At 37.4% G+C, this 15,722-nt stretch overlaps 1 protein-coding gene across 4 annotated transcripts in view; it reads right to left on the reverse strand.

The window, feature by feature from the left end:
- ADGRE3 (adhesion G protein-coupled receptor E3) overlaps nt 1–15,722 on the reverse strand; it is a 125,118-nt gene that overhangs the window by 76,776 nt on the left and 32,620 nt on the right. For 3 of the 4 annotated variants that reach the window (XM_036239886.1, XM_036239887.1, XM_036239885.1), the window contains exon 3: nt 11,247–11,369. In XM_036239886.1, coding sequence (XP_036095779.1) covers nt 11,247–11,369 — 123 coding nt within the window. Of the gene's footprint in view, nt 1–11,246; nt 11,370–15,722 lie in introns of those variants that run through there. The other variant, XM_036239888.1, reaches the window with a different exon arrangement.

Below are 15,722 nucleotides of genomic sequence, written 5' to 3' on the forward strand. Positions count from 1 at the left end.
GAGGGAGCTGGGCTATTTATCCACCAAATATCATTTATTGATGGAGGAATGCTCCTAGGGAGTGTTAAATCCCCTTTCCACCTGTCCTGAATATGCGCTGAGTGGTCTTCAGTAGCTAAAGAAAGTTTCAGACTTTGTGTACAGAAGAATGGTGAATGCCCAGAGCATCTATGTGGGATATTGACCATGTCTGCTGTTATGGACTGAATGTTTGTATTTACCCTCTGTTCATATGTTGAAGCTCTAAGCTCATGGCTGTATTTGGAGATGGGGCCTCTCAGGCAGTAACTGAGATTAAATGTGACCATAACATTGGGTCCTGATGTGATAGGATTAGTGTCTTACAGTAAGAGATGTGAAAGCTCCCCCTCCTTCTTCTACTTGAAGTCATCAAGGAATTTTCATATGAAGATATAATATGAAGGCAGATGTCTATAAGCCAGGAAGAGAGGTCTCACCAGAAATCAAATCTGCCAGAACCTTGATCATGGTCTTCCCCAACCTCCAGAAAGGTGAGAAAATAAATTTCTATTGTTTAAGCCACCCAGTCTGTGATATTTTGCTATTGTAGCTGTTTAAAATTATGTCAAGTGGGTAGTGAAAATGTGTGATTTCCTGGTCTGGTACAGAAAACTTGAAATTTGGGGTTTTCAGAGTATGACATAGTGCTCATGCAAGTTATTCTTTCCTTGGGAGCTCAGACATGGCAATATTGTTTCTACTTGAGGTGTAAACCCTGACATTTTTTGTTGGTAATGTAAATACCTAACTTAAGCTTTGATTGTTGAGGCATTCTTTTCTTTCTTTTTAAATTTTTTATTTATAAATTTGTTTTTGTTACAGATGTTTCTCATTTTTCCCCCATTGACACCCTCCTCCCCTCCCCCCCACCCCATCCCCAGCTTTGTTGTCTATGTTCATTGGTCATGTATACATGCATGTAAGTTCTGTGGTTTATCTCTTCTCCCCCAACCCCTCCCCGCCAAGGCTTGTCAGTCTATACCCTACCTCTATGTCTCTGGGTTAATTTTGTTCATCAGTTTGTTTAGTTCATTATATTCCACAAATAAGTGAGATCATGTGATATTTGTCTTTCTCTGCTTGGCTTGTTTCGCTTAGCATAATACTCTCCAGGTCCTTCCATGCCATCTCAAAGGATAAGAGATCTTTTATTTCTTACAGCTGCATAGTATTCCATTGTGTACATGTACTACAGTTTTTTAATCCACTCATCTACTGATGGACACTTGGGTTGTTTCCAGATCCTAGCTATTGTAAATAGTGCTGCTATGAACATAGGAGTACATATCTTCTTTTTGATTGGTGTTTCAGGTTTCTTAGGGTATATTCCTAAAAGTGGGATCACTGGGTTAAATAGAAGTTCAACTTTTAACTTTTTGAGGTAACATCATAGTGTTTTTCACAGTGGCTGTACCAGTTTGCATTCCCACCAGCAATGTACTAGAGTCCCCTTTTCTCCACACCCTCACCATCACTTGTTGTTTGATGATTTGTTGATAGTGGCCATTCTGACAGGTGAGGTGATACCTCATTGTTGTTTTAATTTGCATCTCTCTGATGATTGGTGATGTTGAGCATTTCTTCATATATCTCTTGGCCATTTGTATGTCCATTTTGGAGAGGTGTCTATTTAGGTCCTCTGCCCATTTTCAAAGTGGATTTATAATAAACACACTGCCAGTCACAGGACTATACAAAGTGCCAGGCCTCCTCCCCTACTGAGGCTCCTTTGTTTTAGAGATCTTGGTTGATTTTGATAACTGATTATTTGGGCTATTTTTTTCTCTTCCTGTGTTTTAAATTCCTGCTCTTATGTTTTAAATTCATTAATAAAGAGTGAACCTGTGAAACCCACATGCACTCTCTCCCTCCACCCATAACCTTGCTGTGTGGCCCCAGGTGTAATGTAAAGATCTTGTAAGTAATAAACCTGTATCTTTTCATAATTTTTTAAAGGTTATTGCTGAAGGGCACTTGCAATCATAATAAGAACCACAAGGTCAGTGAAGTTGTAACATCAATTTAGAAAGGAGAAATGTCTCGCCCTAGGCATCTCTAGTATATAGCATTACTATCCACAGACCAGCACAAAACATCACTTCTCAGGCCAGACGTGGCAATATAGTTCTCATGTCTCAAGTACTCTCTTTCTCAGCCTCCCTGTCAGCTAGGGAAATCATGTGACACACCCTAGCCAATGAAAAGTAAGAATAGTTCTCTGGGGGTTTCTGGGAAAAAGCTTACAAAGTATGAGACAGAATTTACAATTATCACAAAGAAATGAGACTTAAGTTGGTATTAGAATTCCTATCTGGAACCCTGTAAGCTTGAAGACAGTTTCTGTGATTACTGGGATATGCATCGAAGACTGGACTAAAATATTCTCTACCAAGGCAAGGTAGAATCTACTTGTTAGAGTGAAAGAAATGTGAGCTTATGCAATAATTGAGAGAGATATTTTTCATGGACCATATATATATATATTTTATTATTCCTCACCTGAGGATATTTTCCCATTGATTTTTTTTTTTTTTTAGAGAAAGTGGAAAAGAGGGAGGAAGAGAGAGAGAGAGAAATGTAAAGAAAAAAAAAAATCAAAAATCAATGTGAGAGAGACATATAAATTGGTTGCCTCTTACACACCCTGGACCAGGGCCAGAGATTGAACCTGCAACCCAGATATGTGCCCTTGACTGGGAATCTAACCTGGGACCCTTTGGTTAATGGGTCAATGCACTAACTGCTGAGCCAAACTGGCCAGGGCTGATGTACCCAATTTGAAGAAAACATTCAAGACAGTGCTCCCAGCAAACAACAAATTAACAAGTGTGAAATTAGTAAGTATGGAAACTTTAACTTGAGGGAAGATGAAGGAAAGAGGAAACAAGTGTGAGCAATGAACCTTGAGATAAAATTAATATCCATGGGGAGAGTGGGAGGGGAGAGGAGGAAATGAGAGGAGTAAAATAAGAGTATTTAAAAAAATCTAATTTCTGTCATGGGGGAGGAGAAGTAAGTGTGAAATGAAGCATCTTAAGAAGAAAAACAATGTAGCCCAGTGGGCAAAATAATTGATGAGATTTTAAGATATAGCAGAGAAACATATATTTGATTACAAAATTAAGAAAAGAGAAGGTGCATTGGCTGGTTTGGCTCAGTGGTTGGAGTGTTGGCTCATGGACCAAAAGTCATGAGTTTTATTCCCAGTAAAGAGCATGTTCCCAGTGAAAAACTTGGGTTGCAGGTTTGATCTGTGACCCCAGTGGGGGTTGTGTGGGAGACAACTAATCAGTGTATCTCTCATACTGATGTTTCTTTTTCTCTCTCCCTCCTTCTTCCTTCCTTCCCTAAAAATTAATGGAAACATATCCTTGAATGAATATTAACAAAAACAAAAACAACAACGAGAGAGAGAGAGAGAGAGAGAGAGAGAGAGAGAAGATAAGATAACAATTTATAGGATGGAAAAGTAAAGAAACTCCAAATAAATAAAGAAAAAAAAAAGTTATCAGTAACTTGACCAAGCAAACACAAATAAAAAAAGACAAAGGAGGAAAAATAATATAAAATTAATAAAAATGCAAAGTAAGATGGAGGGTATAACTATATCAGCCACTATACTAAATATAAATGGACTAATATACACTAAATATAAATGGAAATCCTCTATTTAAACAGAGACAAGAAGATTGAGTGTGGCAGTTTTAAAACATGGCCTCCATATTATTTGACACTCTTTCTTTTGAGATATGAGCTCATCATTGTATCCCTTTGTGTCCAAGTGGGCTTGTGATTGCTTCAAACAAAAGACTTGCAGAAGTGACACAATGGAATTCTGAGACAAGGTCATAAAAAGCATGCAACTCTTCCTGGGTCTCTTGGAAGGCTTACTCTCTGGAAGTTCTATGCTGGGGTACTCTCTCTCTCAGAATTCAGTTATAAACTGTGAGAAGTTGAAACTATATAAAGGGATCTGTTACAGAGGTTCTAGTTGACAATTCCAGTCTTTGAGTCACCCCAGCCCAGGCACTGAACATGTGAGTGAAAGTGCCTCTGGATAATTCCAACCCTTAGCCATCTGAGTCACAGCAAGCCATTTGAGCATTTTGGCTGAGGCCTAGAATATCATGGTGCAGAGAAGAGCCATCCCTGCTACGCCTTTTCTAAATCCCTGGCTCCCAGAATCAATGAGCTTAATTAAATGGTTTTCATGCCAATAAGGCAAGGTTCGTTACATAGCAATAGAAAATTGGAATATTGGGCTAAAAAATGATATCCTATTATATGCTGTTTCAGAATACTGATAAACAATGTTAAAAATACAGGGGTATACAAAGAGACACTAGGAGAATTAAAACAGAAAGAACACAGAATGTGTGATTTTAATACCTGACTCAGTGGAATTTAAGATTTAAAACTCTAAACAAGGTAAAGTGGAACTCTATGTATTGATACTTAATGGAAAATTTTATTTTAGTTATAAACATGTATCCACTAAATAACATAGCATATAAATTAAGAAAGCAAAAACAAGTAGAAATGCAATAAACAAAAAAAAAATCAAAATACAATTGTACTGGGATATTCAATATACTTTGCTCAGAACGAGTATATAAAAAATAAATATGAAATCAACCAATTAGAAATGAAAAACCACCAAGAAGAAATAAAGAATGACATAGCAGAAATAAAGAACACACTGGAAGGAATAACCAGCAGAGTAGAGAAAGCTGAGAATTGGATCAGTGAATTAGAAGACAGGGTAGAAAAAAATCACCCAATCAGAAAACCAAAAACAAAAGACAATAAAAATCAGGAAGACAGCTTAAGAGAACTATGGAACAACATGAAACATAACAACTGCATTATAGAAGTGCCAGAAAAAGAAAAAAATGAGCAAGGATTAGAGAATATATTGGAAGAAATAGTGAGAGAAAACTTCCCTAACTTGGTGAAAGAAAAAGGCATACAAGTTCAAAAAGCACAGAGAGCCCCAAGTAAGAAGCCCCAAACAGGCCCACACCAAGACACACATAATAATTTAAATGTCAAAAATTAAAGACAAAGAGAGAATCCTAAAGGCAGCAAGAGATAAACAACAGGTTACCTACAAAGAAACACCTATAAGGCTATCAGCTGACTTCTCAACAGAAACACTATAGGCCAGAAGGAAATGAGATGAAGTAATTAGGTTAATGAAAAACAAGGATCTGAAGCCAAGACTAATCTATCCAGCAAGGCTGTCATTCAAAATAGAAGGTCAAATAAAGAGCTTCCCAGACCAAAAAAAAAAAAAAAAAAAAAAAAAAGCTAAGGGAATATATTAGCACCAAACTAGCACTCTAAGAAAGGTTAAAAGAACTGCTGTAATTAGCAGGAGAAATAGGAAGAAAAATATAACTAGAATAAGTACACATCAATAATAACCTTAAATGTAATTGAATTAAAAGTTCTGATCAAAAGATAGAGTAGCTGAATGGATAAGAAAGCATGACTCATATACATGTTATTTACAAGAGACCCACCTCACAACAAAAAACTCACGTAAGTTAAAAGTGAAGGAATGGAAAAAAATCTTCCAAGAAAACGAAAAGGAAAAAAGAGCTGATGTAGCAATACTCACATCTGATTAAATAGACTTCAAAATGAAGGCCATAACTAGAGACAAAGAAGACATAATATTGAAAGGACCTATCCAACAGGAAGATATAACTTTGGTAAACATATATGCATGAAATATAGGAATAACAAAATACATTTAAAAACTTCTGTAGGACTCCAAAGGTGAAATCAACAGCAATACAATCATAGCAGGGGACCTCAACATCCTGCTGACATCACTGGATAGATTCTCTAGACAAAAAATTAGCAAGGAGACAGAGACTCTAAATGATGCATTAGATCAAATGGAATTAATAGATATCTACAGAGAATTACACCCCCAAAATGCAGAATTCACATTCTTTTTAAGTGCACATGGAACATTCTCTCTTTTTGAATTCGTCTTCAGATACAGTGGGAGGGAAAGAGGGACAAAGAGAGAGAGAGAAACATCGACCGTTTGCACCAACACAACCCCAACCGGGGCTGGGGACAAACTGAAACCGAGGTACATGCCCGCAGTGGAAATCGAACCAGGGTCTCTCTGATCCACGGGCCAACAATTTAACCACTGAGCCAAACTGGCCGGAGCACATGGAACAACGATAGACCACAAGTTAGGATACAAACTAAGTCTCTACAAGTTCAAGAAGATTGAAATCATATCAAGCATCTTCTCAGATCACAGTAGCATGAAACAAGAAATCAATTACAATAAAAACACTCAAAAACATTAAAACAGCCCTGGCAGGTTTGGCTCAGCAGTTAGAGTGTTGACCCATGGTCCAGAGAGACCCGGGTTCAGTTCCTGATAAGAGCACGTACCTCAGTTGCAGTTTGTTCCCAGCCCTGGCTGGGTTGTGTGGGTGGCAACCACTCGATGTGTCCCTTTCATGTCGATGTTTCTCTCTCTTTCTCTCCCTCCCACTCTCTCTGAACAAAAGAAGGAAAAATGTCCTCAGGTGAGGAAACACAAAAAACAAACAAACAAATCATTAAAACATATGGAGGCTAAATTGCATGTTATTGAGCAATGAATGGGTTACCAAGGAGATCATGGAAGAAATTAAAAACCTCCTAGAAACCAATGAATATGAACACACAACAACACAAAATCTATGGAACGTAGTGATTGCAATCCTGAGACGGAAGTCCATAGTACTACAGGCCTACCTCAAGAAAAAAGAAAAAATTCTAATAGAAACTAAAAGTATAATTCAAAAGATCAATGAAACAAAGAGCTGGTTCTTTGAAAAGATAAACAAGATTAACGGACCCTTAGCTAGACTCACGAAGAAACAAAGAGAGAGGACCCAAATAAACAAAATCAGAAATGAAACAGGAGAAGTAACAACAGACACCACAGAAATATAATAAATTGTTAGAAAATACTATAAACAATCATACACCAACATATTGGACAAAACAGATGAAATGGACAAATTTCTAGAATCACGCAGTCACCCAAAACTGAACTGGGAAGAGACAGAAAACATGCACAGACCAATAACAACTCAGGCCTAGAAGGCCTCATGGGGGAGTTTTACTGAACATTCAAAGAACTAACACTGCCCTGGCCAGTTTGGCTCAGCGGTTAGAGTGTCGGCCTGTGGTCCGGAGAGACCCGGGTTCGGTTCCCGCTAAGGGCACATACTTCGGTTGCAGTTTGTCCCCGGCCCTGGTTGGTTGTGCGGGTGGCAGCCACTCGATGTGTCCCTTCATGTCGATGTTTTTCACTCTCTCTCCCTTCCTCTCTCTCCCTCCCATTCTATCTGTACAAAAAATGGAAAAATATCCTCGGGTGAGGATTAAAAAAAAAAAAAAAAAAAAGAACTAACACCAATTCTCTTCAAACTATTCCAAAAAATTCAAGAAGAAGGAAGACTTCCAAACATGTTTGATGAGGCCAGCATCATTCTAATTCCAAAACCAGAAAAAGACACCACAAAGAAAGAAAACTACAGGCCAATATCCCTGATGGACATAAATGCCAAAATCCTGAACAAAAAATACTAGCAAATCAGATCCAGCAATACATAAAAAAAAAATTATTCACCATGACCAAGTGGTATTCATCCATACAAGGCTGGTAAAATAGTCACAAATAAGTAAATGTGATAAACCACATAAACAAAATATAAGATAAGAACCATATGATTAGCCCCGGCTGGTTTGGCACAGCAGTTAGAGCGTCAACCCGCAGAGCAGAGAGTCCTGGATTTGGTTTCTGCTAAAGGCATGTTCCTCAGGTGCAGTTTGTCCCCGGCCCCAGTTGCAGTCGTGTGGGTGGCGACCAGTCGATGTGTCTCTCTCATGTCGATGTTTCTCTCTCTCTCTCTTAACCCCTCTTTCCCTCCCGCTCTATCTGAAGATAAATGCAAAAGTGTCATCAGGTGAGGATAAAAAACAAACAAGCAAAAAAACCCCCAAAAAACAAAAAACAAAATCATATGATCATATCAATAGATGCTGAAAAAGCATTTGACAAAAATCAAGTACCCATTTCTGATAAAAACGCTCAGCAATATGGGAATAGAGGGATCATATCTCAACATAATAAAGGCCATATATGAAAAACCTACAGCCAACATCATACTCAATGGGCACCAATATGCCCACTTTTGCCACTCAGATTTAACATAGTACTGGAAGTCTTAGCCACAGCAATCAGATATGAAGAAAAAGTAAAAGGAATCCAAATTGGAAAGGAGGAAGTGAAACTGTCATTATTGGCAGATGACATGATATTACTGTATATAGAAAACCCTAAAGTCTCCATTCAAAATCTACGGGATTTAATAAATGATTTTGGCAAAGTAGCAGGATACAAAATTAACGTCAATAAATCAATGACATTGTTATGCACCAATGATGAACTCACAGAAAGAGAAACTAAAAACACAATCCCATTTACCATTGCCACAAAAAATATTAAGATACCTAAGAATAAATTTAACCAAAGAAATAAAGGACCTATTTGCAGAAAACTACAGGGCACTGAAAAAGAAATAGAGGAAGATATATAAAAGTGGAAGTATATACCTTATTCCTAAATTGGAATAATTAATATCATTAAAATGTCCATAATACTCAAAACAATATATCAATTCAATGCAACCCTCATCAAAATACCAATAACATATTTTACAGAACTAGAATAAATACTTCCAAAGTTTATACGGAACCAAAAATGACCTTGAATAGCTCCAGCAATCTTGAAAAAGAAGGACAACGTAAGAGGTTATAACCTGGATATGAGGTTATACTACAAAGCCATTGTAATCAAAACAGCCTGGTAATGGCACAAGGACAGGCATATAGGTCAATGGAATAGAATAGAGAACCCAGAAATTGACCCAAGACATTACGCTCAATTAATATTCGACAAAGGTGGCAAGAGCATACAATGCAGTAGACAGCCTCTTTAATAAATGGTGTTGGGAAAATTGGACACCAATATGCAAAAAAATGAAGCTAGACCATCAACTTAACACAAGAATAAACTCAAGATGGATAAAAGACTTAAATGTGTTTTGTGAATCCATAAAAGTCCTAGAAGAGAAGGTAGGCAATGAAATTTCAGACATCATATGCAGCAGAATTTTTACTGACACAATGCCTAAGGCAAAAGAACAAAGGAAAAAATGAACACTGGGACTACATCAAACTCAAAAGCTTCTGCACAGCAAAAGAAACAACCATCAAAATGGAAAGGCGACCCACTATAAGGGAGAACATCATTGCCAACGATACATCAGATAAGGGGCTAATTTCCAAATATATAGAGCGCTCATACAACTCAACAAAAGAAAGACAAAGAACCCAACTGAAAAATGGGCAAAGGACCTATTAGATACTTCTCCAAACAGGACATACAAATGGCCAAGAGACAAGAAAATAATGCTCAACATCACCAATCATCAGAGAGATGCAAAATAAAACAACAATGAGGTATCACCTCACACCTGTCAGAATGGCCGCCATCAACAAATCATCAAACAAGTGTTGCTGAGGGTGTGGAGGAAAGGGGACTCTAGTACACTGCTGGTAGGAATGCAGACTGGTGCAACCACTGTGGAAAACACTATGGTGTTACCTCAAAAAATTAAAAATTGAACTGCCATATGACCCAGTGATCCCACTTCTAGGAATATAACCTAAGAAACCTGAAACACCAACCAGAAAGAATACATGTACCCCCATGTTTGTAGCAGCACTATTTACAATAGCTAAGATCTGGAAACAGCCCAAGTGTCCATCAGTAGACGAATGGATAAAAAAGTGTGATACATATACACAATGGAGTACTATGCATTTGTAAGAAAGATCTCTTATCCTTTGAGATGACAGGATAATGGGGAGGAGAGTGTAAATGGGGAAAAAGGGAGAAATATCTGTAATACATTCAATAAAGATGAGTTTTTAAAAAAATGGGCAGAGGACTTAGACAGACACCTCTCCTAACAGGACATACAAATGGCCAAGAGACATATTAAAAAAATAAAAGCTGAACATCAATAATCATCAGATAGATGAAAATTAAAACAACAATGAGGTATTACCTCACACATGCCATAATGAACACCATCAATTGAACTGCCTTGTGACCCAGTAATCCGCTTCTGGGAATATATCCTAAGGCTACCATAACATCAATCAGAAAGAATATATGCACCCATATTGTTCACAGCAGCACTATTTACAATAGCTAAGATCTGGGAACATCCCTAGTGTCCATCAGTAGATAAGTGGATTAAAAAGCTGTGGTACATATACACAATTTAATACTATGCAGCTGTAAGAAAGAAAGATCTCTTATTTTTTGAGATGGCACGGAAGGACCTGGGGAGTATTATGCTAAGTGAAACAAGCCAAGCAGAGAAAGACAAATATCACATGTTCTCACTTATTTGTGGAATATAATGAACTAAACAAACTGCTGAGCAAAATTAACCCAGAGACATAGAGGTGGGGTACAGACTGACAAGCTTCAGAGGAGGGGGTTTGTGGGGGAAGAGATAAACCACAAAACTTACATGCATGTATGCATGACCAATGAACATAGACAACAAAGCTGGGGATAGAAGGTGTCTCATCACCTTCCCTCTGAGACCTGTCCTTGTGTTCCATGCATCTCTGTTTCTGGATCTCATTTATACAACAAAGTGGGGGGGAAGGGGAGGAAGGTGTCAATGGGGGAAAAATGAGAAACATCTGTAACAAAAATAAATTAATAAATAAAAAATTAAAAAAGGAAAAGTTTCTGCCCAAGCTTTTATTCTGTCTTTGCCATGACTTCAGTGCATATTCTCTCTCCTTAACTTAAAAACAAACATTTATATGATGTTTTATAACCCGTGAAGTCCTGTCACATTTATTACCTCATTCAGTCCCCCTATCACTGGCATGAAGGCAGCATTATCCTCCCCACATTATAGAGAAGAACACTGAGACTTAGCTAGGTTTTGGAAGAACCCCCTTTGCTGACTTCAGGAAAGCATTTCTTTCTTGGTGAAGGTCAAGTGGTAGTTTTCAGCATTGCACATTACTGTTACCTTCTCATAGACCTTATGTTGTCTACCTTCCAGTTCCAACTCTGGGTGATTTGAAAATTGACCCTTTACCTTTACATTTCTCCAAGGGGTATGTGAAAAATTCTGACTTAGATTCAGGGGTGTATCCAGAGTTGCAGGTACAGTGGGTGGCATTGACACAGAAAGCATTCTGGGGGCAGTCTCGACAGGTACCTGCAGGAAGAAGAGAGGCAGATTAGATGCCACCTGGGTCAAAAACTCTCCAGTTATCATTTGGCTTTGCCTCTGAACAGGGCCGCTTGAGGCTGAGGAAGCTTACACCTTTTCCCTTTTGTCAGATCTCAGTACAGTAAAAAAAAAAAAAAAAAAAATATATATATATATATATATATATATATATATATATATATATGATTTATATACCTTACAAAGTGATCACTCCGATGTCTGGTACCCACCTGACACCATACATGGTTACTACAATATTGTTGACTATATTTCCTATGTTGTACTTTACATCCCTGAGACGTTTTCCTTTCAATTTTATATTTAAAAAAATGCTCGAACGTCAACCCATGCAGCAAAAGGTCTCAAGTTTGATTCCTGGTTGGGGGACATGCCCAGGTTGTGGGCCCAATCCCCAGTGAGGGGCATGCAGGAAGCGGCCAATTGGATGTTCTCACTTATTGATATTTCGATTTCTTTCTCTTTAAAATCAATTAAAATATTAAAATATTTATTATCATTATTAATTTTTTAAAACTCATTTTCTATTGTTGATAGTATTACAGATTTCCCCCATTTTTCCTTCCCTTTGCTTGCCACCACCCAACCACCACCCCACCCCATGTCTGTGTCCATGAGCTATGCACATATGCATGTAAGTTCTATGGTTAATTTCTTCCTGTCTTATCACCTTCCCTCTGAGATCTGTCCATGTGTTCCATGCATCCCTGTTTCTGGACCTCATTTGTTCATCAGTTTATTTTGCTCATTAGATTCTACATATAAGTGAGATAATGTAATATTTGTCTTACTCTGACTAGTTTATTTTGTTTAGTATAATAATCCAGGTCCATCCATGCTGTTGCAAATGGTAAGCAATTCTTCTGTTTTACAGCTGTGGAAAAACCCATTGTGTAAATTTACAACAATTTTATCCACTCATCTACTGATGGGCACTTGGACTGTTTCCAGATCTTAGCTATTATAAATAATGCTACTGTGAACAATAGGGGTGCATATATTCTTTCTGATTGATGTTATGGTAGCCTTAGGATATATTCCCAGAAGCGGATTACTGGGTCACAAGGCAGTTCAATTGATGGTGTTCATTCTGGAATGTGTGAGGTAATACCTCATTGTTGTTTTAATTTTCATCTATCTGATGATTATTGATGTTCAGCTTTTATTTTTTTAATATGTCTCTTGGCCATTTGTATGTCCTGTTAGGAGAGGTGTCTGTCTAAGTCCTCTGCCCATTTTTTTAAAAACTCATCTTTATTGAATGTATTACAGATATTTCTCCCTTTTTCCCCATTTACACTCTCCTCCCCATTATCCTGTCATCTCAAAGGATAAGAGATCTTTCTTACAAATGCATAGTACTCCATTGTGTATATGTATCACACTTTTTTATCCATTCGTCTACTGATGGACACTTGGGCTGTTTCCAGATCTTAGCTATTGTAAATAGTGCTGCTACAAACATGGGGGTACATGTATTCTTTCTGGTTGGTGTTTCAGGTTTCTTAGGTTATATTCCTAGAAGTGGGATCACTGGGTCAAATGGAAGTTCAATTTTTAATTTTTTGAGGTAACACCATATTGTTTTCCATAGCGGCTGCACCAGTCTGCATTCCCACCAGCAGTGTACTAGAGTCCCCTTTTCTCCACACCCTCGCCAACACTTGTTGTTTGATGATTTGTTGATGGCGGCCATTCTGACAGGTGTGAGGTGATACCTCATTGTTGTTTTAATTTGCATCTCTCTGATGATTAGTGATGAGCATTTCTTCGTATGTCTTTTGGCCATTTGTATGTCCTGTTTGGAGAGGTGTCTATTCAGCTCCTCTGCCCATTTTTCAATTGGATTCTTTGTCTTCCTTTAGTTGAGTTGTACGAGTACTCTATATATTTTGGAAATTAACCCGTTATCTGATGTATCATTGGCAATGATGTTCTTCCATACAGTGGGTTGCCTTTCCATTTTGATGGTTGTTTCTTGTGTTGTGCAGAAGCTTTTTAGTTTGATGAAGTCCCATCTGTTCATTTTTTTTGTTTGTTTCTGTTGCCTTAGGTGATGTATCAGTGAAAATTCTGCTGCGTATATGTCCGAAATTTTGTTGCCTACATTTTCTTCTAGGATTTTTATGAATTCACAGGTCACATTTAAGTCTTTTATCCATTTTGAGTTTCTTCTTGTGTAGGGTATAAGTTGATGGTCTAGTTTTATTTTTTTTGCATGTAGCTGTCCAATTTTCCCAACACCATTTATTAAAGAGGCTGTCTTTACTCCATTGTATGCTCTTGCCTCCTTTGTCAAATATTAATTGAGCATATTGTCTTGGGTCCATTTCTGGGTTCTCTGTTCTGTTCCACTGGTCTATATGCCTGTTCTTGTGCCAGTACCAGGCTGTTTTGATTACAGTCGCTTTGTAGTATAACCTGATACCTGGTATTGTGATCCCTCCCACTTTATCCTTCTTTTTCAAGATTGCTGTGGCTATCTGGGGTCTTATTTGGTTTTATATGAACTCTTGAAATATTTATTCCAGTTCTTTGAAGTATGTCATGGTATTTTGATGGAGATCGCATTGAATCTATAGATTGCTTGTGGTGGTATGGACATTTTAATGATGTTAATTCTTCCAATCCACGAACAAGGTATGTGCTTCCACTTTTTTATATCTCCCTCTATTTCTTTTTTCAATGATCTGTAGTTTTCTGAAAATAGGTCCTTTATTTCTTTGGTTAAGTTTATTCCTAGGTATCAATTTTTTTTTGCCGTGATGGTAAAAGGGATTGTTTTTTTAGTTTCTCTTTCTGTGAGTTCGGCATTGGTTTATGAGAATGCCATCAATTCTTATTTTATATCCTGCTACTTTGCCAAATTCATTTATTAAGTCTAGTAGATTCTTGTTGGAGTCTTTAGTGTTTTCTATGTATAATATCATGTCATCTGCAAATAATGACAGTTTCATTTCCTCCTTTCCAGTTTGGACCCCTTTTATTTTTTCTTTCTGTTTGATTGCTGTAGCCAAGACTTCCAGTGCCATGTTAAATAAGAGTGGTGAAAGTGGGCATCCCTGTTTTTGTTTTTAAGGGAAATGCTTTATTTTCTGCCCATTGAGTATGATATTGGCTGTAGGTCTTTCATATATGGCCTTTATTATGTTGAGATATGATCCCTCTATTCCCACATTGTTGAGTGTTTTTATCAGAAATGGATGCTGGATTTTGTCGAATGCCTTTTCAGCGTCTATTGATGTGATCATGTGGTTTTTATTCTTCATCTTATTTATGTGGTGTATCACATTTATTGATTTGCGAATATTGTGTCAGCCTTGGATCCCTGGAATGAATCCCACTTTGTCATGGGGAATAATTTTTTTGATATATTGCTGAATTTGATTTCCTAGTATTTTGTTAAGGATTTTGGCATCTGTGTTCATCAAGGATATTGGCCTATATTTTTCTTTCTTTGTAGTGTCTTTAACTGGTTTTAGAATTAGGATTATAGTGGCCTCATAAAATGAGTTTAGAAGTGTTCTGTCTTCTTGGACCTTTTGGAATAGTTAAAGGAGAATGGGTATTAGATCTTCTTTGAATGTTTGGTAAAATTCTGGGCCTGGGCTTTTGTTTGCTGGAAGTTTCTTGATTACATCTTCAATTTTCTTTGTCTTTATTGGTCTATTTAAGTGTTCAATCTCTTCCTGGTTCAGTTTTGGGAGGCTGTGTGTCTCTAGAAATTTGTCCATGTCTCCTAGATTGTCCAATTTGTTGGTGTATAATTGTTCATAGTATGTTTCGATGATCCTTTGTATTTCTGTGGTGTCAGTTGTTACCTCTCCGCTTTAGTTTCTGATTTTATTTATTTGGTTTCTCTCTTTTTGTTTTTGGTGAGTCTGGCTAAAGGTCCATTGATCTTGTTTATTTTTTCAAAGAATCAGCTTTTTGTTTCATTGATGTTTTGAATTGATTATTTTTAAGTCTCTATGATGTTTATTTCTGCTCTGACCCTTACTATTTCTTTCCTCCTACTAGCTCTGGGTTTTTCTTTTTGTTTACTCTCTAGTTCTTTAAGTTGTAGCGTTAGAAAATGGGCAAGGACCTAAATAGACACCTCTTCAAAAAAGACATACACATGGCCAAGAGACATATGAAGAAATGCTCCACATAACTAATCATCAGAGAGATGCAAATTAAAACAACTATGTAGTATCACCTCACACCTGCCAGAATGGCCGCCATCAACAAATCATCAAACAACAAGTGTTCGCGAGGGTGTGGAGGAAAGGGGACTCCAGTACACTGCTGGTGGGATTGCAGACTTTTGCAGCCACT

This window comes from Molossus molossus, unplaced genomic scaffold (assembly GCF_014108415.1).
Source record: "Molossus molossus isolate mMolMol1 unplaced genomic scaffold, mMolMol1.p scaffold_m16_p_4, whole genome shotgun sequence".
NCBI lineage: Eukaryota > Metazoa > Chordata > Mammalia > Chiroptera > Molossidae > Molossus > Molossus molossus.